Below are 23,133 nucleotides of genomic sequence, written 5' to 3' on the forward strand. Positions count from 1 at the left end.
TATATTTTATATTTATTTTACGTGTTTATATTATGTTTTGAAAAATTATAATTTTATTAATTTTATTAAATAATATATATTTAAAAGTAAATTATTTTAATAAGTTCAAATCGATTTAAACCGTCTTTTTTCAGTTTGGTTTCAAATCTAAAATTGTTTGATTTTGTTCAAAAATTGTTCAAACCGTTTTTCTAATTTGATTTGAAATTTTTTTTAAACTGTATTAAATTAGATTGTGTACACCCTTATAGTCGATCACTAAATCTGAGATTTTATCTATTTAAAATGGTTATTTTGACCTATAGATCAATTTAACTCAAGTGAAAATTTTCATTTAAAAAAAAATATATATTCTACCACCGGGGGAAGTGGATATATCAAACACTATAATTGAAAAGTCAATATAAACAACATAAAAAAGGGAAATGATAGGAGAAAGACAAATTTGATTTGGTTGAATTAAGAGAAAAGATGCAAGCCTTATGGGGAGCTAGTATCCCTGTTACCAATTTATCTTCATTTTTCTGTCATCAGTTTGTTATTTCTAATTTTCTGTTTGTGTGAGAAATTAAACCATGTAAGGTTCATAATTGATTACAATAAACAAGAGTAGTTGAGAATTCTATATACTAATTATGGTTGCGCTTAGATTATTATTACGAATATTTATTTATAGTAAGACTCACAAGCTCTAACAATTTGGTATCAGAACCTTACGGGTAAGCTATGGTGACCATTAAAATGGACTCTATGCTCGAACAATTAAAAAAAGAAATCCGAAAGCAAATGAGGGATTATAAAGATGAAACACAAACGTTAAAAAAGAGATACAGAGAGAAGTGATGTGGACTAGAACTAAAGAAGAGAGATGATTATTAAATATATCATATCTAGAGATAATAATTCTAATCTAAATTTAAGATTATCGATTTCAATGATAAGAGATTTTTTAATAAAAACAAAAAAAAGATAGAGATAAGATGAAAATGAAAACAAAAACAAAATTAAAATTTTTTTTCTTAAAAATTAATATCTTTTATAAGAATAGGGATTGTGATCCCTCTCCTACCCCTCCGATGTTATCCCTAATCAGTTTATTCACATTCAAGTGGCCTAGGGGAGAAGCAATTTAGACATGGCGAAATGAAAAAGATGACTATAATGTTGTGACAACGACAAAGTGCACGACTTCAACACACAGACAAAACAGTTGGCTCATAAAATGATACAATGCGTTTGCCGGGAGTCGAACCCGGGTCTATTGCTTGGAAGGCAATTATCCTAACCGTTGGACTACAAACGCTTTGCTTGAGGATTTACCTTACGTTTAATCTATTTCATTATTTTAATTTGACTTTTAACGATCTTGAATGAGAAACTTGCGGAAGATGGAAGCCGAGTGACCGAAGAATGCGAGACAGCGTACTACAAGGATCTTAACTGCATCGACTAGCAAACACCACACTGTAAAGAATAACTAGATGGTCAAATTAGTTTACCAAACAACATGACTGACCTCCAGAAGTGGGCAACTTTTGTCTATCTTTCCAGACGCCAAAATAGAACCCATCTACTAATGACTGGACACCACCATCAGCATTTGAGATGAACATTTTTCTGGCAGATTTTTACATTTGATCAAGTGATTCCTTTGTTTCGGCCAACTTTTTATTCAGACAAGCCAAAGAGGGGTGACAACTGAAATGGCCAAATACAGAGCTTGATGCTGTTGCATGGTTCCTTAGCTTTCTTTTATGACTACCTTGAAAGAACAATTAGTTTAACAAAATAAAATCTGAAAGACCTACAAATTAATGTAATTGCATATAAAAATAGATTCTTCACCTTAGTAATCAGGGGCTCAAAAATGGAAAGGAAATTAAAGTTTAATGAACTGGCCTTTATTCTTTAGTTTTCAAGCAAAATCTCTGGCAATGAGTACAAAAGGTATTATATAGCTGAAAAAGAAAGGGCGAATATGTTAAACAGAAGAAGATGTTATTCAATGTGAACTTACCTCCTATATAGTCGATCCTGATTATAATTTCTTAGATAGGCAGGCAGTTTTGCTTACCAAAAATTACAAGAAAAGCTGAAATTAGAAAAGAACAGATCTATTCAACTCATGTAGCTTTAGGTGCTTAGAAAAGAACAGATACAATGTGTCTGCTATGTGATACTGGTGATCGTTAACAGGAAAGATGGATACTTGAATGCAAAATTATGTACACAACTGTCAAAACTATACTTGTCTGAACGGGCCCCAACAATATTCCATCTGCTTTTAATATTATAAGAATAAAGAAAATGATGAATGCAAAGATTTACAAATTTGCTATTAATATTTATACTAATATGAACCAAGAAACAGAAGAAATATTTTCTTTCAATCTAGACTATAAAGCACTTAAATTTTCATATTAGCCAGCAGCACAATAGAAATAACAGCCACAGAAGTTTAACCAACAAATATTTTTCCTTTTCCTTCCACCTGGATTCACAGACCCAGAGGACACGGAACAATAATCTAGTTGGTATTATCATCTCAAAAATGTAAGGGATCACAATTAACTAAATACCTTAGAAAATTGCAGTCTGGCATCACTGGTCTGGAACATAGTGCACGTTCAAACTCCAATTTTGACAATATGAAATTCCTCTAGCTATAAGATTATAATGTTTTGACCTTTGCTTTCTGGACATGAACTACTAATTAAGCAGGCTAAGAAAACCCTAAAGGCGCCCGTGTTCATCACCACAGTTTAAGATAGTGGCATGCCTTGTTAACATTCGCTAGTGCATAGCACGTATGTTAGTTAGGACTGAAACAGTGCTAATCCTTAGGATAAATGGGACTAGGTATTTTCTTTATTTGTATTCATTTGCTGTCCTTCCAGCCTAATAATGAGCCCTCATCGTTGTGCAGCAAAACATACCCCTTTCTCTCCAAAGTGGTAATTAGTAAATGTATTGTGATGACTCATGATACCACTGGCTGCAGATTTTGATACTTGTCATTTATAAATCAACCAGAAAAGAGAAGAAACAAATAACTAAGATATTCAAATAATGCCTTTCAGAAAATAAGCACAAAGGGACCTTCATCCTGATTTTCAGAAATAAATTCTGCATCCATATGTGGATTTCATTTTCAGCACTCAGTTCATCAAATATCAAGCTATAACTGGTATTTTCAAAAGCTCTTTTGCAAGCAAAGAGGCATATCCGAAATTATAATTCATAACTGATTTCTTGACATGTAACTTTTTGAGACCCTACATTAAAGGTCACAGTATTTGACAGGGTTAAATTTGAGTAAATTTTCATAATTAATGAGCAAACAAATGTTCCAACATCTACCTAAAAATCAATTTATTACCAATTGATTGCATATTGTAATCCAATCACTATAAAGATTAATATATCTGTTATCTTTGCAGAGATAAGCTGGTATCTGCTTTGAGGACTTCCAATTCCATGTTTGTGCTTATACTATTATAATTCACATGCCTAACAAGAGAATGTAGAACTCCAAACTAATCTGAGGAAGAGATTTGTCAGATATTTTTCTAAAAGTCCTTCAATATATTGAAAGCAATAGAGGACTAGAAAAATATCTCATCTATTCCAAATCTCCTGACATAAATCTAGCTCTCAAAGTCTCAACTCAATGAAAAGGAAATGGAGTGTGTTAGGAGTTCAAACAGGAGTGACATTCACTAACCAAGGGAAGAAGCAGCAAGATTAGAGGAGACAAAAGGGGTACTCTGATCAATTAGCACCTCAATGCCATACTAAGCCTCAAAGGAGTGAGCATTTCACGGCCAAAAATCATAACAATAACCAAATATGATCTCCAAAATCCTCCAGATATTGGTTCACAGATATTAAGGAAAATCATAAAATAATTAAAATGCGTTTGCCGGGAGTCGAACCCGGGTCTATTGCTTGGAAGGCAATTATCCTAACCGTTGGACTACAAACGCTTTACTTGAGATTTAGACCTAAGATTAATTCATTCCATTTTTTTAATTTCATTTTGACAATTTGAAAACAGAAACTAGTTTAAAATGGAAGCCAAGTGACTGAGGAATTCAATGAGACAGTGTACTACAAGGATCCTAACTGCATTGACAAGCAAACCCCACATAGCAAAGAATAGGTAGATGGTCAAAATAGTTTACCAAACAACATAACTAACCTCCAGAAGTGGGAAACCTTTGTCTATCTTTCCAGACAGGAACAAGATTCATATAAATAGAACCCAGCTACTAATGACTGGACACCATCATCAGCATTTGAGATGAACTTTTTTCTGGCAGATTTTTTACATTTGATCAAGTGATTTCTTTGCTTCACGTACTTTTTCTTCAGACAAGCCAACAAGGGGTGACAACTGAAATAGCCAAATAAAGAGCTTGATGCTGTTGCATGGTTTCTTAGCTTTCTTTTATGACTGTCTTGTAAGAACAATTAGTTTCTGAGTGTGTTTGTATATTCTGCTTTTGCTATTAGAATATTAATCTAGATTCTGTGATGAATTCAAATTTATTGTTAAATAAGAACAAGTGAATTATGTTGAGAGATATTGTTTCAACTGGTGATAAATAATCCTATGGAAGATATCTTTAAGTAATAACTAGTTTTTTGAGAGCCACTCACCCGGCTCTTTTGAGTTAAGCTTGAGCAAAAGCAGCATACTTGACCAAGTCTTCACATCTATCATATCAACCACTCTTCTTCCCTTGCCAATGGATGTTGCTAAATCGTTCTTAATGACACTGACAATAAGGAGCCCTTGTTCCAAACTGATTGGAGTCTGTCATACTGATTCCTTTTTCCAAAGAACACAATGTAAAATTAAGAACAATGAGGAAGCCTTGGTAAAGCCGTGAAGATGGAGAGATTTTATAGTACCTCCATGTATTGGTGAAATATTGGCCTGCAACAAAAAATAACCAGAAGTCTATTGAAAAGAAGAGCAACAAAAAATTTAACAACAAAAAATCTGAAAGACCTACAAATTATGTAATTGCATATAAAAATAAATCCTTCATTTTAATAATGAGGGACTCAAATAAGTTATATAAGATACGCATCTCCAAAACATAAATTGAAGAAAGTTAATTTCCACCCTTGGTGAAATGAAAGAGCCGCAATTGATAATATTGCTATCTTATATCACAAATCCAATATTAATTACAGATCTAATGACATTTTCTACTGAAACACTATCACGGCAATAACAACAGCACTATGTTAACAATTCGAATTTTACCTACACTAAATGGAAAAGAAATTATAGTTTAATGAACTGGTCTTCATTTTTTAGTTTTCAAGCAACATCTTCGGCAATGAGTACAAAAGGTATTATGTAGCTAAAATGGAAAGGGCAAATATGTTAAACAGAAGAGGATGATATTCAATATAAATTTACCTCCTATATTGTCGGTCCTGATTATAATTTCTTAAATAGCTAGGCAATTCTGCTTACCAAAAATTACAAGAAAAGCTGAAATAAGAAGAAAAGAAACTTTATGATTAATTTTTACATAATCAAATACTTTAAATTGAATTGATTTATCCATTCAACTCATGTAGTTTTAGGTGCTTATAAAAGAACAGATCTATGTGTCTGCTATGTGATGCTTGTGATTATTAACAGAAAAGACAGGATACTAGATCGCAAAACGACAAACCTGATAGAGAATTAACCACTTGATCCTTCTCAAAATTCCAAAAAAGAGCACATGAACAAAATTGGCATGTACAGGTCTGTCAAAACTATACTTGTCCAAATGCACCCCAATAACGTTCCATCTGCATTTAATATTATAAGAATAAAGAAAATGATCCATGAAAAGATTTATAATTTGCAATTAATATTTATACTAATATGAAACAAGAAACAGAAGAAATACTTTCTAGACTATAAAGCACTTAAATTTCCATAATAGCTAGCAGAACAACAGAAATAACAGCCACAGAAGTTTAACCAACAAATTATTTTACTTTTTCCTTCCACCTGGATTCATAGACACTGAAAACGCAGAAAAATAAACTAAGTGGTATTATCATCTCAAACATGCGAGGGATCACAATTAGCTAAATACCTTAGAAAATTGCAGTCTGGTATCACTGGACTGAAACATAGTGCACATTCAAACTCCAATTTTGACAATAAGAAATTCCACTAGCATTTTGATTATAATGTTTCGACCTTTGCCTTCTGGACATGAACTACTAATTAAGCAGGTGAAGAAAACTCTAAAGGCGCCTGTGCTCATCACCACAGTTTAAGATAGTGGCACACATTGTTAACGTTCACTAGTGCACAGCATGTTTTATGTTAGTTAGGACCGAAACAGTGCTAATCCTTAGGATAAATAGGACTATGTTTTTTCTTTATTCATATTCATTTGCTGTCCTTCCAGCCTAATAATGAGCCCTCGTGGTTCTGCAGCAAAAACATACCCCTTTCTCTCCAAAGGGGTAATTAGTAAATGTATTGTGTTGACTCACTTTACCACTGGGGGCGCATTTGAATACTTGTCATTTATGAATCAACCAAAAAAGAGAAGAAATAAATAACTAAGATATTCTAATGATGCTTTTTAAAAAATAAGCACAAAGGGACTTTCATCCTGATTTTTAGAAATAAGTTTTGCATCCGTATGTGAATTTTTATGTTTCAACACTGAGTTCATCAAATATCAAGCTATCACTACTATTTGCAAAAGCTCTTTTGCAATCAAAGAGGCATATCTGAAATTATAATTCATAACCTACTTCTTGACACATAACTTTTTTAAAGCCTAAATTAAAAGTCAACATATGTGACAGAGTTATATTTGAGTAAATTTTCTTAATTAATGAACAAACAAATGTTCCAAGATCTACCTAAAAATCAATTTATTACTAATTAACTGCATATTGTAATCCAATCAGTATAAAGATTAAAATATATGTTCTCTTTGCAGATATAAGCTAGTATCTGCTTTGAGGACTTCCGATTCCATGTTTGTGCTTAAACTATTGCAACACCCATGCCTAACAAGAGAATGTAGTACTCCAAACAAAATTCAGAATTTTGATAAAATTCAAAGGTTCGATTGTAGTATAACTGATCACCTCACAATATCCATTGACCTAAAAAGGTACAAAAAGAAGTAAAACCTATTTTCACACTAACTTTTGCCTCTCCATAAAAGATTTATGTCTAGTTGGGGCCATTTATGACTTGTAAGTGAAGTGAATGCAAATAAGCAACCCATAATCCCTATTAAAGAGTTGGAAGAAATAAAATAAAATGGCTGTCAAAGGCCATTAACCAGTATCTACATACTGAAACTGGAAACTACCAACATATTTATGACGAAGAATAATATCTGTAGCCTCATATATTGATCAAGTCCCACCCAAGCAAACTTTTGGCACAAGGAACCTGTTAATGCAGACATTAAACCATCCTGTGTTCGAATCAATTATTGATTTACCCTTCTTTTTTGGATTGCACAACTTGATGGACTGCGAAGAAAATTCCATAATTAGACCCCAATGCGAAGTTTATCACATTATAGAACTGAGAAAACTAAATCAAATTTGAAGTCCAATAAAAAAATGTTAGTATCAACTCATAATACATAAGGCCCTGTGCCTGGAAGTATACCAATGGGAGAGAATCATTCATTATAATCATTTTCTTTCCAGGCTGATTATTACTTTATGGATCACAGAAATGGTCCATTTTGAAAACCCCAGATAACTTACAGCTTTTGTTCAGTACTGATGTCTATTAGCAATTTACTATGAACAACTAAATTGAAAGGATAGCTGCATCTGAGAAGCTCAAGCTCAGAAGAAGTCAATTAAACTAAAGCATAGATAAGAAGTAATATACCACAAAGTTTATATATAGAAGATTTAGTACTCAAAGTAAATCACCTCTAATTTTAAAGAAAGAAAGAAAAAACTTATAAAGGAGAGAGAAAGAAAACACAGAAAGGGAAATAACAGAGGGCCTTCCTCCGAAACTTGGCATGTATTTGAGAAAAGTTGGTCTGTCACTTACACTTTAACCTATTTTTCGCCATAATAAACTATCTTCACCAATGATAGGTATTGATATATTGTCTACATCTACTACTTCTACTACATAAGTCAAATTTCTATATTTAACACAGAGCAGAGACAAGGTTTACTTTTATTCAATTAATGCATTCTCATGAGAAGTTAATTAAGGAAATACCTGTCAAACCATCTGCTGTTGTAGCACATCATAGAAACTTGCTGGAATCAGCACGTGCATTGCCCTTGACACCATTAGCATATGAAGAAGCTGATTTGACATTATCATCTGAGGAATGCTGTTTTGTTAAGGAACCTTCCAAAGTAGTATCAGCTTCTCCTAGAAGACTGGTGTTTACAATTATGGAGTCATATGTGTTCATGCTATCTCTGGCACTCTACTCCACAAGAAACACAATATCAAGGATGCATCATAGTTACTACATGCTTGGATGGGCCAGCTTTACTGTATATTCACTTGGATATCTTCAAAGGATCACATGATATTATAAAAAAAGAAATAATAAAACATCATAAAGAAACATCACTGATTCAGAGGAGTTGCAGGCACATTATAATGATTATACAAACCAAGGTCATGTTTCTACAATCAGGTTCTAGTGGCCTAACTTAAAATAATTGGTGTCCTGTGAGATTAACTATAATTTAGATACAAAGACACTAAAAAACCAACAAAATATGCGTTTTCACTTACACACATACCAAAGAGCATGTTTGCTTTATTATTGAAATCAACCATAGCATCTCATAACAACCATTTTTTGAGGAAAATGATAATAACGTCCCAATTAATGAATCTGTTATGCCTCATGAAAAACTAACTCTATGATAGAAAATTATTAGCATTTTTTCTTTTACTTTTGGGGATAATCAAAGGTTCGAGCAGAAATAGCTATCAGCCAATCACTTCATTTGTGTTAGAAAGATAGAACAAATCAAAGAGAACCAAACCAATAACACTATTAAAAAATGATTCACATTCAATTGGAGATATCTCCATATTCTTTTTCCCTACCAAGAGAATCTACTCATCAACAATGAATAGATTAGACATAATATATATAGATTCTATATGGTAGCCTATACTGAGCGAACAGTGATTTGTTCTTGAGCTCTTTATGATGGTTTTTTTATCAACCAAATTGAGGTTAAGATGCATTTCCCAAATCCTGGAGGGATTAGTTCATCATCCTTCTAATTAGTGGATCAAACAGGGCCACCAAAGTTCTTTGGTAAGTTTATTACTCAACTAATGGCAACAAGTTACCTAATTTCAATGCAAGTGAATATGTACAGCATGTTAATGCATACATGTACTCAAGATTACATTTGCACGTCTAAGTATTCATACAAATCCTGTATAAGTATCAATTTGGAGGACAGTACCTCTTCCGATGGAGTATTAGCTTGTCTTGCTGCTGCAAGAACTGAATAGTCTACTTCTTGAGCAGTTAAATTGACAAGGTTTCCAGGAAGATTCAACAATGGTGTGGATGTCAATACATCTTCCTCATGCAACAATGATTGTATGTCAAAGGGAATTTGCTCTGCTCCCTGCATTAACACATCGAAGAAAGAATTTAACATGCAACACATAAATTTCCTTACACAGGATTTTAAAATATTGAATCTTAAAATGGTACTCACTATTAAAGGGAAAGTCATTGATTCCATTGCATTGACCCCAGTGTCAAACCCTGCATATATAAAGATTAAGTACAATATATAATGCTTTATGTGTAAAGCATCTTACTGATTACGCATATATACACCACAAACTTACAATGATCGATAAAGTAAAAGACAATCAAATAATACAAAAGGTCCTTACTGATCCACTTTAATAGAACAAAATCGGCTAATGCAGGTCTAAGGAACATACCAGAATCAGCACTGGCCAGCAAGTCAGAAATTGTTTGTTCATTCATTAGATACTGTTCTGACAGAGAAGGATCAATTTGTTGCATAGCTTCAGTCATTTGCTCATCCTAATTACAGCACACAGAGTAAAACACAACCAAATTACATCTAAAAAGGTCGTGGAGTTTAGACTTATACAGATATGAACCACCAAATAAAATGAAAAGACTTATAAAACTAGCACCATATTTGACGGACTCTCCTCGGAACTGCAATCCTTCAGCTGCCGTGATATATACACGTCATAGAAAAATGACCACCACTCATGCAAAAACCCTTCAGGAAGATCTATTGCTAACAAATAAAAAAAAACAGTTTTTTTATCAAGGAATTTGAAATTTCCAACTAACTAAACAAGAGATAGCACAAGTCAGCTAATTAAGATGGAAAAAATACCAATTAAATCATCTTTTTACTTTTATAAATCGTAAATCCCTAAATTCATTCGGTTACAATAACAATATCAACAATATCAACAGACTTGTGTTTCAAAATTTCCCCCAAAAAGTAGTAATTAAAGTTCACAAAGGAGGAAATAACATCAAGAATATAATGAACTTTTCACAATATTTATCATTAATTATCAAAATTAGTTACATTTACAGATCAAACGTTCAACGGCGGTAACCAATCAATAAAAAAACTAAATAACATAAAATTCTTTAAAATGAATTAATTATTTTCCTTTAAAAAAAAAATAAATAAGGTAATATTACCAGTAGGAATACGAGGATCAAATGTAAGATTGGCCTCCCTGAAAAAAATCTCTGCCGTTTGATGCATGTTATTTTTTCTCAGATAATCAAATAAATACCGTTCAAACCTTCAAAAAAGTATAATCATGATAACAATAAAAAAAACTTATCATCAAATATTCATCACATAAATTTAAAAAAAAAAAAAACTCACATCTGACGAGCATCCCAATCACCCATGATTGACGCAGAGCCTCTGAAACACAAAATAAATAAACAAAATTGAAAATGCGTTTGCTTTTGTTTTTCCAAAGTGAAAATTTTGGAGTAGCTAGAGAAACTAAATGAAAGGCCTTCATGCAACAAAACTAAATTCATAATCTCGAAAACCAACTTTAGCAGGGTTTGGATCACCTACATGCTGCCACATGGATTGTAATCTACAGACCACTTTATTTATTTGGTAAGATTATTTGCAGGTGGACTTTATTACATTGTGCGTTACTTACTCCACCAATTGAGAAACTTTGTTTTTTGTGCCTGAGTTGTTGAAGACTTCTCCTGCCATTTTGGGCTGCCACGTGGAACCAATAGATTATTTTGTAAATTTATTTCAAAGAGAATCTCCTTCTCAGCTACATTCAATGAATTACTATACATGATGAACCTTAAAGACTGTAAAATTGCAAATTTCAAACAAAATTAAATTTATTTCCTTGGTAGCAGTCTCGGAAAGAATAAAAAAGAAGTTATTTAGAAAGGGATAGTTTTCAAAAAGTTTTTATGAATAAAAAAACTTCTAAAAGAATAGTATAAATGATAAAAAAATAATATTTTAAATATAAAAATGCGAGTTTATATCAATTTCAATCACATATTATTGTAATATTTTTAAATTGGCCAATTGACTATTTCCTATCTAAGTTTAAGTGCTATCATAAAGATACATTCGTAAAGTTTGAAAAACCTAAAATCTAATTTATCTATTAAAAATATCAGTTAGGGTTAAGGATAAAATCATCTTTTAACAAAAAAAACTAAAATTTTATTATTTTGGCTCCCTCAGCTTAAAAATCTCATAATTTCCCCCACCTGAAGTTTAAAAAATCAAAATTATGGTCGGAGTTGTCAGAGATGGTCGTTTCCAGTGGCATTGACTCTCCCTGTTGATCACTTCCCAGCCATTAACATAAGTTATTTCCTCTGACGAAGACAACTGTCGGAGGTCTCAAATGGAGATGACGTGGTCTTCTGAGACCACCCATAGTCATCTTCGTCGAAGAAAATAGCCTATGTCGGTGGCTGAGAAGTGATCGACAGGGAAAGTTGAGCCAGGAGGGAGAGCCAACGTCACTGGAGATGGCCATCTCCGACAACTCCAACCATGATTTGCAAATCCTAGGGAGAAAATTTTGATTTTTCAAACTTTAGGTGAGGGCTGAATTATGAGATTTTCAAGCTAATGGGGGAAATGTAATAAAACTTTAGATTTTTAAAATTTTTATTAAATGACGATTTTACCCCTAACTATAACTATGATTTTTAACGGATTGATGAGATTTTAGGTTTTTCAAACCTCATTGGTGTGACTTTGGGATATCACTTAAACTTGGGGGTGAAATAGTCCTTTGGCCTTTTAAATTCACAAGAAGTTTTTTCCAACCTGACAATAATTTTAACTATCATATACATTTGGAAACATCATAAATAAGATGTGCATAAGATAATAACCTCATATAAAGGTTGCAACTGAGTTAAACACAAAAGCAAATATTGTAGCTACGATTCTTTCTGATTTTTGGTCATCGAGTTGATTCTCAAACAAACACCTTGCACTTATCAAACCTCACCTAAGTTCATTTCACAAGAAACACAACGATTAATTTGAATTACAAGATCCTCACAAATGCAACCTGTATCTTTCGAAACATCTATATGCAAGAAAGCTTAAAATATTTGGAAGAAGTAATGCAAATGAATCATGAGATGATTGCCACTGGTAAAAGAAGAACCATTGTTGATATTACAAAGGCATACCCGTACCTAAAGATCAGGCCTCTGTTGAAGAATTTCATGTTAAATAATTGTAGGTCACATTTGAAAATTGCTTCGCGTTTCAAGATTGAAGGAACAATCTTTTCAATCACAAGAACAATGGGCATTCTAGTCAACAAAGGTTTAGGATAGAGTTGTTCTAGACAAGGAACGACTGTTCGAAGCATTGTAAAAGGGAAATATGATCGTTCCATCGAATTTGGTATTTTCATACCAAAAGCACAATTGTTCTAAGTAGGAATGAGTCGTTCCAAGTAGGTTGACTTGCGGGAAGCAAAATGAGAAGGTAAGCAAGTAAGGGTAAATAGCAGAATGAGTTACATCCTTAGAATGCTCGTCATGTTGTTCATATTAAAGAAACTATATGAAACAAATATATATAACAAAGTGTTTAGTGTTCACATTCTTTAAATTTGTCTTCAACACAATGAATTTTTAATTTTAGAGTGGATTTAAGTTTATTTCTTGTTAAGAGATGGGAGAATATGTGAATTTTATGTTGGATGTGTTATAAGTTTAATGTTAAGGAAGATGAATAGAAAAAAAAAAATTGATACACTATAGGCATATCCGACTTGCCTACAAAAATTCATTACTCTTAAGTACATGTTCAAAATGAGTATGGGTTTAAAAATCTAAAAAATCGTACCTATTTTTTTTACTAAGTCTAGAGATGACCCAAGGCACCTAGGGCTAACCTGCATACTTTTACAGATTAATCTATTAAATTATAATTTTTAAAATATTATTTTTTAATATTTTTAATAAATCATATCGAATTGGCCTGTAGACCTTATCGCATGGCTTGAGGCACAATTCAGGAAGCCTATGGGTCTGACACGACCCCTTTTTTTTTGTGTTGGGCCAACATTGGCTGCATCAAAATTATAGGGGTTGGGTGAGCCGCATGTCGGTCTTGACCCGACTCCTTTTACATCTCTAGTGGGGCGGTTAATAGTTCTCAAATTTTGGGGGTTAGGCGGTTATAATAATTCTCACATTTGGGGGTATTTAGTTTCGTTAAAGTTGAGGGTAGTTTCAGCTTCTTGCATTGAGGGTGAAAAAAAATCGCTTATAAGTCTGAACAGCCCTCGACTTTGCAAACTCACCTGTTTCCAAAGCCAGGTGGTGACTCAGCCCTTTATTAATTTACAGAAAGAACGGAACCATCGCCTAGCTAATTGGCATAACTCGATTTCTGTAAGAAGGTTCGCGTCAAACCCTAAGTTCCTAATTGTAAGTCGAAATCACAAGTTCGGAAGCGCACACGGAGAGAGTATTGCGGGAAGCTTAATTTTCAGATGGCGCACCGATTTTTGAGAGATCACCAAGCTGATGGATGGGAACGTTCTGACTTTCCTATCATCTGTGAGTCATGTCTCGGCGACAATCCGTATGTGCGAATGGTATTACGCTTTACTCAATCTCATTTCTTTCTTAGGGTTTGCGTTAACTTTTGCCTCTCGTGTGTAGATTTTTTCTTTTTTTAATTTTCAGATAAATTTTGAATTAGATAATATGCATCATTACGTTGGGGGAAACTGATAGGTTATCTGGGTGCCAATCTTGGCAAGGTTGCTGGAGGCACCATGACGAAATAAAATAGAATCTGAGCATAATTTTTATACAGAACGGAACTGGGTCGGTATTGTTGTAGGCCAGCTTCGTATTTCTGACCCTTAATAGTTTGAAAGTCTAGGGCAACTTACAAGTTTGTTGTATTAGCGTGCGAGCCTGTTCTAGTATTGTATTGCTTTTACCTTTTCACCTATATTGTATAGCAATATTGTAATTAAGGTTAATATTGGGCTGATAATAGCAATATCAAGTTCTGTTTGGAACGTTTAATTCTTCATGCCTGTACAATATTTGCTTTTAAAGAAGCTTGAGGGGGTGTATAAGTATTTATTCAATCACTTCTGTCTTTAAATGAACTCAGTTTTTAAAGTTTTCCACTGGATAACTTTGAAGTGGTTTCAATTGCAGACAAAAGCAGACTATGATAAGGAGTGTAAAATTTGCACACGGCCGTTTACGGTTTTTAGGTGGAGGCCTGGTCGTGATGCAAGGTTTAAGAAGAGTGAGATTTGCCAGACATGCAGTAAGTTGAAAAATGTTTGTCAAGTATGTCTTCTGGATCTGGAATATGGATTGCCTGTTCAGGTTCGTGATACTGCTCTCAGCATCAATTCAAATGACGCCATTCCGAAGAGTGACGTGAACAGGGAATTCTTTGCCGAGGAGCATGATCGGAGGGTATGTATACTTACAAGTCAAATTTAGTTTTAGTATTTTATAGAAGCCTTTTACATGTTTTAAATCTCTACAAGTATCAGCATGCTTCTAATTTGAGTGGCTAGCGGAGAATGGATGGCAATAGCATAGATCAGTATGCATTTAGATTCATTTATGTTTGCATATGCAATTAAGGGATTAAAAAAATAAAAATTGGGCACACACACACATATAAGGGATTAAAAAAATAAAAATTGGGCACTTTGCAAAAACTAAGCAGTTCAAAGTATGGCTCACTGGTTTGCCCCACTCTCCTCTCCCTGTAGGATTCTTAAATTAATGGCAGATGCTTATTAATTTTTTCAACTGTGGCCTATAATTTCTTGTGTAAATAAGAAAATTATTTCTGATGGCTTTATCACTCTAATCTATTTCCTCGTTTTATGAATTTGATTTGATCATTGCCCCTTTCAGGCTAGGGCTGGTATCGACTATGAATCCTCATATGGGAAGGCACGTCCAAATGATACCATCCTGAAGCTTCAAAGAACACAACCTTACTACAAGCGCAACAGAGCGCATGTATGCAGTTTTTATGTTCGTGGGGAATGCACAAGAGGTGCTGAGTGCCCATATAGGCATGAAATGCCTATAACTGGAGAGTTGTCGCAGCAAAATATTAAAGATCGTTATTATGGGTAAGTGCAATGTTGATTATCTCTCCATTTGATTGATTTATAATTTAAAAGAATGTCAGATGATCCAAAATCATAACTAAAAACAAATTTGAGGAAAGTTGTTGCTAGTTCATGCAATTTGATTCCTTTTCCTCTCAAATTAAGGGAGCCAGACTGATTTTGCTCATGTTGTAAACTAAAATTTCGAGAACTTTTAGTATGGAGCTTGTCATTGATGCTAGTCTTTGCTTTATTTCAGTATTCTATATTAGTGAAAGTAGTATATGTTTTTAGGGAAGAGACTGTCTTAATTTTTTATCTAACCTATTTGTTTTGACACTTAGCACCATTATCTCTTTATTGGTAACCTATAAAAATCAGTAAAAAGAAATATTGCCTCCTGCCTCTCCTTGCCTTGACTTTTTGGGGTGCTGTAGTAGAGATGCAGGCCTAAGATTCAAAAGTTTACTGCTAAATCTGTATGAATCCCATGCATACAAGAAATAACATGAACACACTCTTTAAGCAAACTAGCATGTGATATCTAAATTGCAGAATGTTGTGATTTTTCTTTAAAACTTATGTCATTTTATCTTTTGTTGCTCTAATATGTTTGCAGAGTGAATGACCCAGTTGCACTAAAGCTACTCAATAAGGCTGGCGAAATGCCTTCTCTGGAACCCCCTGAGGATGAAAGCATCAAAACTCTTTATGTGGGTGGAGTTGATGCAAGGGTCACTGAACAAGATCTGAGGGATAACTTTTATGCCCATGGTGAAATTGAATCCATAAAGATGCATCCACAAAAAGCATTTGCTTTTGTAACCTACACAACACGAGAAGGTGCAGAGAAGGCTGCTGAAGAGCTGTCAAACAAACTAGTTATAAAGGGTCTGAGGCTGAAGCTGATGTGGGGAAAACCCCAGACACAAAGACCTGAATCAGAAGGTTCAGATGAAGCAAGGCAGCAGGCTGTGGCTCATAGTGGGATGTTGCCCCGTTCACTTATATCTCAGCAGCAAAATCAATATCAACAGCCTGGTACTCAGGACCAAGCTGCACCAACGCCTTACTTTAATATTCCTCCTCCACCTCAGCAGGAAAGAGCCTATTATCCATCCATGGATCCTCAAAGAATGGGTGCACTTGTTCCATCTGGAGAAGGGGAGACCAAGTCCGGTCCAGAGAAGCAGCAACAAGGACAGCATTATAATTATCCACCCATTCCGCCTCCTCATGGGCAATACCACCAACATCTTTATCCCCCTTATGGATACATGCCTCCAGTGGCACCATATCAACATTACCCTCCATATCAGTCATCAATGGCCCAGCCAAATGCCCCACCAATGACACAGCAGTATCAGCAATCTGCTCCCCCTTGGCCTGCACCCCCACCATCAGAATCTGCACCCTCAACATCAACCCCTTCAGGAGCTCCTGCACCACAGGGATCATCGCAGTAATGAAAACATATCCCACAGAGCTTTGCTTCCAGCTCTTATGTAATGTAATTTCTGGTCGGTTGACTCTTAAACTGGCTATTGTTCTGCAGTCAAATATTTTGTTGCTTCTACATGTGCATTTTACCAGAATATTAACAAGTTCTTTGCCGGTATCCTGTAGTTCCTGATGGATAATTTCTTTAGTTTTGAGACTTAGCGATGGACTTTTTCAGGAAATATTCTTTTGTTTTACAAACCATGCTTGCAACTATGCTAGCTGCTTTTAGTTTCCTGTTTCAGTTTGATTGAAGCCTTGTAAAAGTTTTTCAAAGGTTGTTTTCCCTTTTTCTCTCGACCCTATTCTAGTCTGTTCATGGATGGGATGAATCATATAAACTACTTCCCATTTTGCACGGAACAAATCTTCTAGTTTTTAAGTAAAACTAGATTGTCAAGATGATATCTTCAAAATCTTAGGTTAGTCAAAATTTAATTTTTATTTTTGTTTGGTCTCTTCTATTTTGAGAGATATAATAATTACATAAACTAAGTGGGCAAATTTGTATTCGCTATTGAAATATAAGAATCCATTTTAATAATTTACCTATACTACAAATAATACCACTGTGAAACATACCATGAAATAATTTAATTTTAAATATATATTTTTTTAGTAATTATTTAGTTAAATGTGAAACCTTCCCGCTGTGCTGACTGTACAAACTTTCTTTCACCCAAAAAACTATAAGCTAACACCCACCCCAAAATTCATAGAAAATCAACCCAAAAATTCAGCATAAAGCCCATCAAATCAAGCTATTTTCAGATCCATCATCGTCCAAAAAATCTACCATGAGCCACAGGAGTATCAAAAGCAACCATCATTGGAATGACCAGGAGAATGCCTTGTGGCAGCTGCAGGAGTCGGGATTTAGTCATGATCGGCCCTTTTCCATATATGATGCATGAATTTCGACCTAGTCACTCTGGCTTTTACTTTTCTTTAAGATTAACCGTCTGAATTTTTTTCTCATTTTACAGAACACAAAAAAAAAAAAAAAACCAAATTATTTAACAAATTGAACTGCGATCAAGATGCAAGGAGGGAGTTATGAGAGAGAATAAGAGAGGGAGAGAGTGACGAGATGATGGTGTATGCAAAGGCGGACCAAGATGGGGTCAAAGGAAATCATATGACCTCTTTGACTTTTAAACATTTTTAATTTGATATGTACAAAATACCATTAACCTCTCTCTAGATGTTGATAAATTTTTAGTTTTATATATAAAATATCATCTTAATTTTTAAAATTTTTTATTATAATTTTTTATTAACTCTAATATATTTTACTTGTATTCAATATTAAATAAATTTTAAATTTAATAATCAATCTTATAATTATTAAAATAATAAATTAAAAATCTAATTTTAATAGAAAAATTTATAATTATTTTTTGTATTTATCATTTAAATTATTCGGTCATGATCCGTCCATTTTCAATAAATAGATGTAGTATAATGATAAAATATTGATTTTCTTTTCTTTTCTTTTCTAGGAAAATAATTAATAATCTAAAAAGAGGCTCATAATTCAAAAAACAATGCCTCGTGTTTCAATTAAAGTAAACTTTCTAGGAAAGAATGAAGAAAATGGTGGGTTTTTTAAAGGCAAATGTTGTGTCCTTAGCGGAGTTGACTTAAACTTTTTTGGACACACCCCAAGGAGCAGACTCTATTGTATTTTAGCGCATCTTTGGTCTCCCCACATTTCCAAATAATGGGCTTCCCAAAACCACTAGGATGTTCTCTCCATTTCCCTTTATTATTTACTACTATTATTGATTTGCCCCATAATAATACTAACATAAGAACGGACATGAATTAAGTTTAGTCAATCAAAACACTTTTTAGTTGGAATTTTATTTGAATAAAGATAGTCTAGTTTAAATTTGATTCAAATTTATCGAGTCAACATTAAAGATAACTCATTCGATTTGAATAAAAAATTATTCAATTTAATTTAATTTGAGTTTATACTCAGATTTATAGATCTAGTTCACAATTTATCAATAAATCGATGTTATTTAATCCAATAATAAATAAAATAATATCGTTTTGATAATTGTTTGATATAATCTGAATCAAACCACAGCTAAATTTGAATCGAATTAAATTATTTTTTAATTCATGAGTCAAATCGAGTTAAATTCTCTCTAACTCAAACTTTATTCGGTTTAAAAAGTAAGCCAATTCTCCTAACTCAAACTCGACTCATATATGAGCTAAATGAATTCTAATTAAATCAAACTGAGTAGAGTGGTCAAAAGGGTGATTTTGCTTCTAATTTTAATTTGATATATTACTGTGACCCTAATTTTAATTATTATTTTTATCTAACTCTCTACATCATAGTAATTGAATCGTATATCGTATCATATATTGAAAACTTAATTTTTTAGTATAATGAGATACATCTTTTAAAAATAAAATAATACAAAATTTCTAATTTAAATATCATTATTTTAAAAAATATCACAAACAATTTAAAAAAAAAATTTCTCATATATATTTTTATTATATATTATATTATATTACGTTATTATATTATTTTAATTTAATATATTTTATATTATATTATAAAATATATATTATATATCATAAAATACTGATAATCACGTCTTACGTTTTATTCTTTACTTCAATCTACCACCACAACTCTAAGAAAAAAGATTAATATATTTCATGTTTAAAGATTTTATAACGATGAATGAAACAAGAAAGTTTTAAAAATTTTTTTACATGATAATTATTTAAAACGGTGCGCTGTACGAATTTCAATCTGGAAACAACTGTAAAGATTTTGATAAATTTTCATCATTTATTTTATTTCAGAAAAATAAATCACGTTTTAGGCCTTTTTCACAATAAATAAATAAATAAATAATAGTGAAAATACAAGTGACACGTAGGCTAAGAAATTAATTATGTTTATTTATTAATCAGGTTTAAGCGGGGTTTTTCCGAAAACACTCGTAAATTCTTCTCTCCTCTTATCTACTCGTCTCCTTCGTTCTCTCTACAAATGGCATGACCCCGCTTCAACTTACTCTTCACTACCACCACCAGCACCAGCGATGACTCTCCAGCCACAGCAAACTCACCACCCTTACACCACGTGCCACCGCCACCCCACCACCAAGCCTGTTACTGGCTTCTGCGCCACGTGTCTCTGTGAACGCCTCTCTAGCATTGATTCCTCCGCCACCGCTCGTCCTCACATTCGCCGTACCAAATCTTACTCCTCCTCCGACCCAAATGCAGCCCCTGTCTTCGCTTCCGCCTCCGAGCCCCGCCGCAAATCCTGCGACGTGGGGCCCCGCAATACGCTCTCCAACCTTTTCAATATAGACGACCAATTAAATAACAAGAAAATCTACGGCCACATAGGCGCGGGACCCACGTTAAAAGAAGAAGAAGAGGAGGAGGAAGAGATTATAGTTTGTGATGCGTTGATTGAAGATGAAAATGCGGGCGAGCTCAAGTCAATGAAGGAGTTCATAGATCTCGAGCTTGAACGCAAGAAGAGTCACGTGAGTGTTTTCTGGGAGACGGCTTCGGTTTTTAGCAAGAAGTTACTAAATTGGAAGCAGAAACAAATGCGACGAAAGAAAAAGAAACAGAGCCATGAAGAAGACAATTATAATAATAATAATAATAAGGGCAATGAGAGACCAACAGCAGAGACAGAGACTCAGTCCGAGATTGGGTTGTACGGAGATTTCGGAAGAAGATCTTGCGACACTGATCTGAGATTATCTGTTGATAATAATTTGAGGTACTCGTTTGAGGAACCCAGAGCTTCTTGGGATGGCTGTTTGATAGGGAAAGCCAACTCGAGATTAATAACGCCAATGGCGGTTGTTGAAGAGAAGGGTGGTTCGGGGAACGAGGGAGATAAGGATAATCCGGGTGGATCTGAGCAAACTAGAGATTATTATGGAGAGCCTTTGAATATTCATAGGCGAAGGAGGAGTTTTGATAGATGTAGTTCGGGTAAAAGAGCGAGCTTTGTTGATGTTGATGAGGATAATTTGATATCAAACGCCAAGGTGTCTCCTAAAACTGTTGGTTTGTTTCATGGAGCCAAGTTGTTGGTTACGGAGAAAGAGCTTAGGGATTCGAATTGGTATTCGATTAAAGAATACCGAGCAGAGTGCGTTGAATCTGAGTCGAAGCATGTTGGTTATAACGATGCCGAGGTGGGTCAAAAGGGGTTTAATTTTAAGAAGTCATTGAGGTGGCTCAACGTGTGGAATATGTGGGGTTTAATACAGAAGAGAAGCGAAAGTAAATGTGGAGATGAAAGGAATGTGCATCGTGTGGTTGATGGAGCATTAGCTATGTCATTGCAAAAGATTAAAAGAGTGGCGAATGGAGAACCAAATGGAACAATTAGTGAGAAGCTTATTCGGAGTTATAGTGTTGGTGCTACGAGCCCTTTGAAGGTGGATGGTGTTGAAGCTAAAGACAATGGTGGGAGGAGAAGAGATGAAATTCTGCTGCAGAGGAACAGGAGTAGCGCCTTTTCTCCTAACAACCTTGATAATGGCTTATTAAGGTTCTACTTGACACCTGTGAGGAGTTACAGGAGAAACAAATCTGGAAGAAATAGGTAAAGAATTCACAATCTATGACCATGAATGGCTTGTAAAGGTTCATCACTTGTTCTTCAATGGAAAATTTTGTTGTTGTAAAGATATGCATATGCCAATTCCTCTTTTGTTTAATGGATAAATAGGATAGCATATCATATTGTCTTCCTTCTTATGTTTAACATCTTCTATAATAAGTAATAACCATGCAGTTCAAATTTTCTGGTTTAGTTGATGATATTTTTCAGTTTTTTCGCCATGAAGCTTGGCACCTGCAAAAATGAGATTTTAGGCTCATTTGTGTACCATATTATTAACTAGCTGGGTAGTCATATCATAGGCAATTGTAATTTTTCTGAAAGTTGTTTTTGAATTCTGAAATCACCAGTAGGGCATGATCGCTTGAACTAATTGTAAGATGCAAATTGGGTTCTGGGATAGTATTAGTGGTGGTAGTGCAGGTTGGCCTTACCATGGAACATAGTAGAACATAATTGTCAAGCTTTTATGCATAGCAATTCATACTTTTTTTATGTAATCCTGTATCGGCATTTCCAGAATGTGATCGTCCTTGTAAGGGTTTCATAAAAAATCTTCTGGGTTCGTCAGTGATGCAATATCAAGATAACTTGTATGTCTCAGCACTTTGTTTTCACAAGTTGCAGAATCTGTACCAAGCAATCCTTTTTTGTTTCCAGACCAACTAATTAAAGCTGTTTCGTAGATGAATGTGTGTAGTTGTAATATTGCAGTACTCATAAGAAGCATTATATTTAACTGTCTGTTATCTCTTTTGTTGAACTTAAAGGAAGTGCATTTTGTTGTTTATTCTTTCAGGCTTATCAGTGTGTTGTTCATAACTTCATATATATTGTGGGCTGATCAGTTTCTGTCAGGACTGCCACGCTAACTAGCTGATGCTGAGTTTCATAACTTCGAAATTAGCTCATATCATAAACCCCATTTTAATTTCTTACTTTGAGAAATAAAAAAATTAATGTTAGACCCCTAGGTAAATCCTATATCAGTAAAATATGGAACATGAATGTGTATTTCATATAGTTTAGAGATGCTAAGTTACTTAAAGCTGTCAAGAAGCACATCCAAAAACAAAATTATGATTAACTGTGTATCCAAAATAGAATTTGGGCATGAATGTGTTGCTTGAAGATAAAATAAGATAGGTTAAATAGCCTATGAGCACAAATGGATTATGTCTGTAAAATAAACAATAATAATGAATTGAATTATTGGATAAGGAATGTTACAATTTATGCTTTTGCGAAGTGTGTGTTGGTTTATATTCATACTTTTAGCCAGGTCCCTCCATTGATCGTGGTACTTGTGTCTGGAGGGCCAGCCGCA

General features: G+C 33.9%; 3 protein-coding genes and 2 non-coding genes across 5 annotated transcripts; 2 read left to right on the forward strand and 3 right to left on the reverse strand.

The window, feature by feature from the left end:
- Positions 1 to 1,231: 1,231 nt before the first annotated feature.
- Positions 1,232 to 1,303, reverse strand: TRNAG-UCC. The gene has a single exon. It is a non-coding gene; the product is annotated as a tRNA-Gly (tRNA).
- A 2,611-nt stretch (positions 1,304 to 3,914) lies between these two features.
- TRNAG-UCC lies at positions 3,915 to 3,986 on the reverse strand. Its single transcript has one exon. It is a non-coding gene; the product is annotated as a tRNA-Gly (tRNA).
- Positions 3,987 to 7,021: 3,035 nt separating this feature from the next.
- On the reverse strand, positions 7,022 to 10,830 carry LOC123226574. Its single transcript, XM_044651119.1, has 7 exons — positions 10,725 to 10,830; positions 10,193 to 10,302; positions 9,971 to 10,076; positions 9,736 to 9,785; positions 9,475 to 9,642; positions 8,249 to 8,465; positions 7,022 to 7,527 (listed from the first exon to the last, which is right to left on the reverse strand). Exons 1-6 carry the CDS (start codon positions 10,789 to 10,791, stop codon positions 8,277 to 8,279), a joined length of 690 nt encoding a protein of 229 aa, XP_044507054.1. The 5' UTR covers positions 10,792 to 10,830; the 3' UTR covers positions 7,022 to 7,527; positions 8,249 to 8,276.
- Positions 10,831 to 13,771: 2,941 nt separating this feature from the next.
- LOC123226007 (zinc finger CCCH domain-containing protein 49-like) lies at positions 13,772 to 17,288 on the forward strand. Its single transcript, XM_044650424.1, has 4 exons — positions 13,772 to 14,164; positions 14,745 to 15,014; positions 15,468 to 15,691; positions 16,290 to 17,288. The coding sequence occupies exons 1-4, from the start codon at positions 14,060 to 14,062 to the stop codon at positions 17,134 to 17,136; spliced, it is 1,446 nt and encodes a 481-aa protein (XP_044506359.1). The 5' UTR covers positions 13,772 to 14,059; the 3' UTR covers positions 17,137 to 17,288.
- A 2,856-nt stretch (positions 17,289 to 20,144) lies between these two features.
- LOC123225245 (protein OCTOPUS-like) lies at positions 20,145 to 21,998 on the forward strand. Its single transcript, XM_044649162.1, has one exon. It carries the CDS (start codon positions 20,251 to 20,253, stop codon positions 21,790 to 21,792), a length of 1,542 nt encoding a protein of 513 aa, XP_044505097.1. The 5' UTR covers positions 20,145 to 20,250; the 3' UTR covers positions 21,793 to 21,998.
- The last annotated feature ends 1,135 nt before the right edge of the window (positions 21,999 to 23,133 follow it).

The sequence above is a fragment of the Mangifera indica genome, chromosome 9 (assembly GCF_011075055.1).
Source record: "Mangifera indica cultivar Alphonso chromosome 9, CATAS_Mindica_2.1, whole genome shotgun sequence".
Classification (NCBI taxonomy): Eukaryota; Viridiplantae; Streptophyta; class Magnoliopsida; order Sapindales; family Anacardiaceae; genus Mangifera; species Mangifera indica.

Excerpts from the sequence above, each read along its gene's own strand:
- LOC123225245 (XM_044649162.1), top strand. The coding sequence starts at position 20,251 with ATGACTCTCCAGCCACAGCAAACTCACCACCCTTACACCACGTGCCAC.
- LOC123226574 (XM_044651119.1), bottom strand. The coding sequence starts at position 10,791 with ATGCATCAAACGGCAGAGATTTTTTTCAGGGAGGCCAATCTTACATTT. Across the intron at positions 10,077-10,192 it reads AGGAGAGTCCGTCAAATATG|GATGAGCAAATGACTGAAGC; the intron begins GTGCTAGTTTTA and ends TGCTGTAATTAG. Across the intron at positions 8,466-9,474 it reads CTAATACTCCATCGGAAGAG|AGTGCCAGAGATAGCATGAA; the intron begins GTACTGTCCTCC and ends CTTGTGGAGTAG.
- LOC123226007 (XM_044650424.1), top strand. The coding sequence starts at position 14,060 with ATGGCGCACCGATTTTTGAGAGATCACCAAGCTGATGGATGGGAACGT. Across the intron at positions 14,165-14,744 it reads ACAATCCGTATGTGCGAATG|ACAAAAGCAGACTATGATAA; the intron begins GTATTACGCTTT and ends TTTCAATTGCAG. Across the intron at positions 15,692-16,289 it reads ATTAAAGATCGTTATTATGG|AGTGAATGACCCAGTTGCAC; the intron begins GTAAGTGCAATG and ends ATATGTTTGCAG.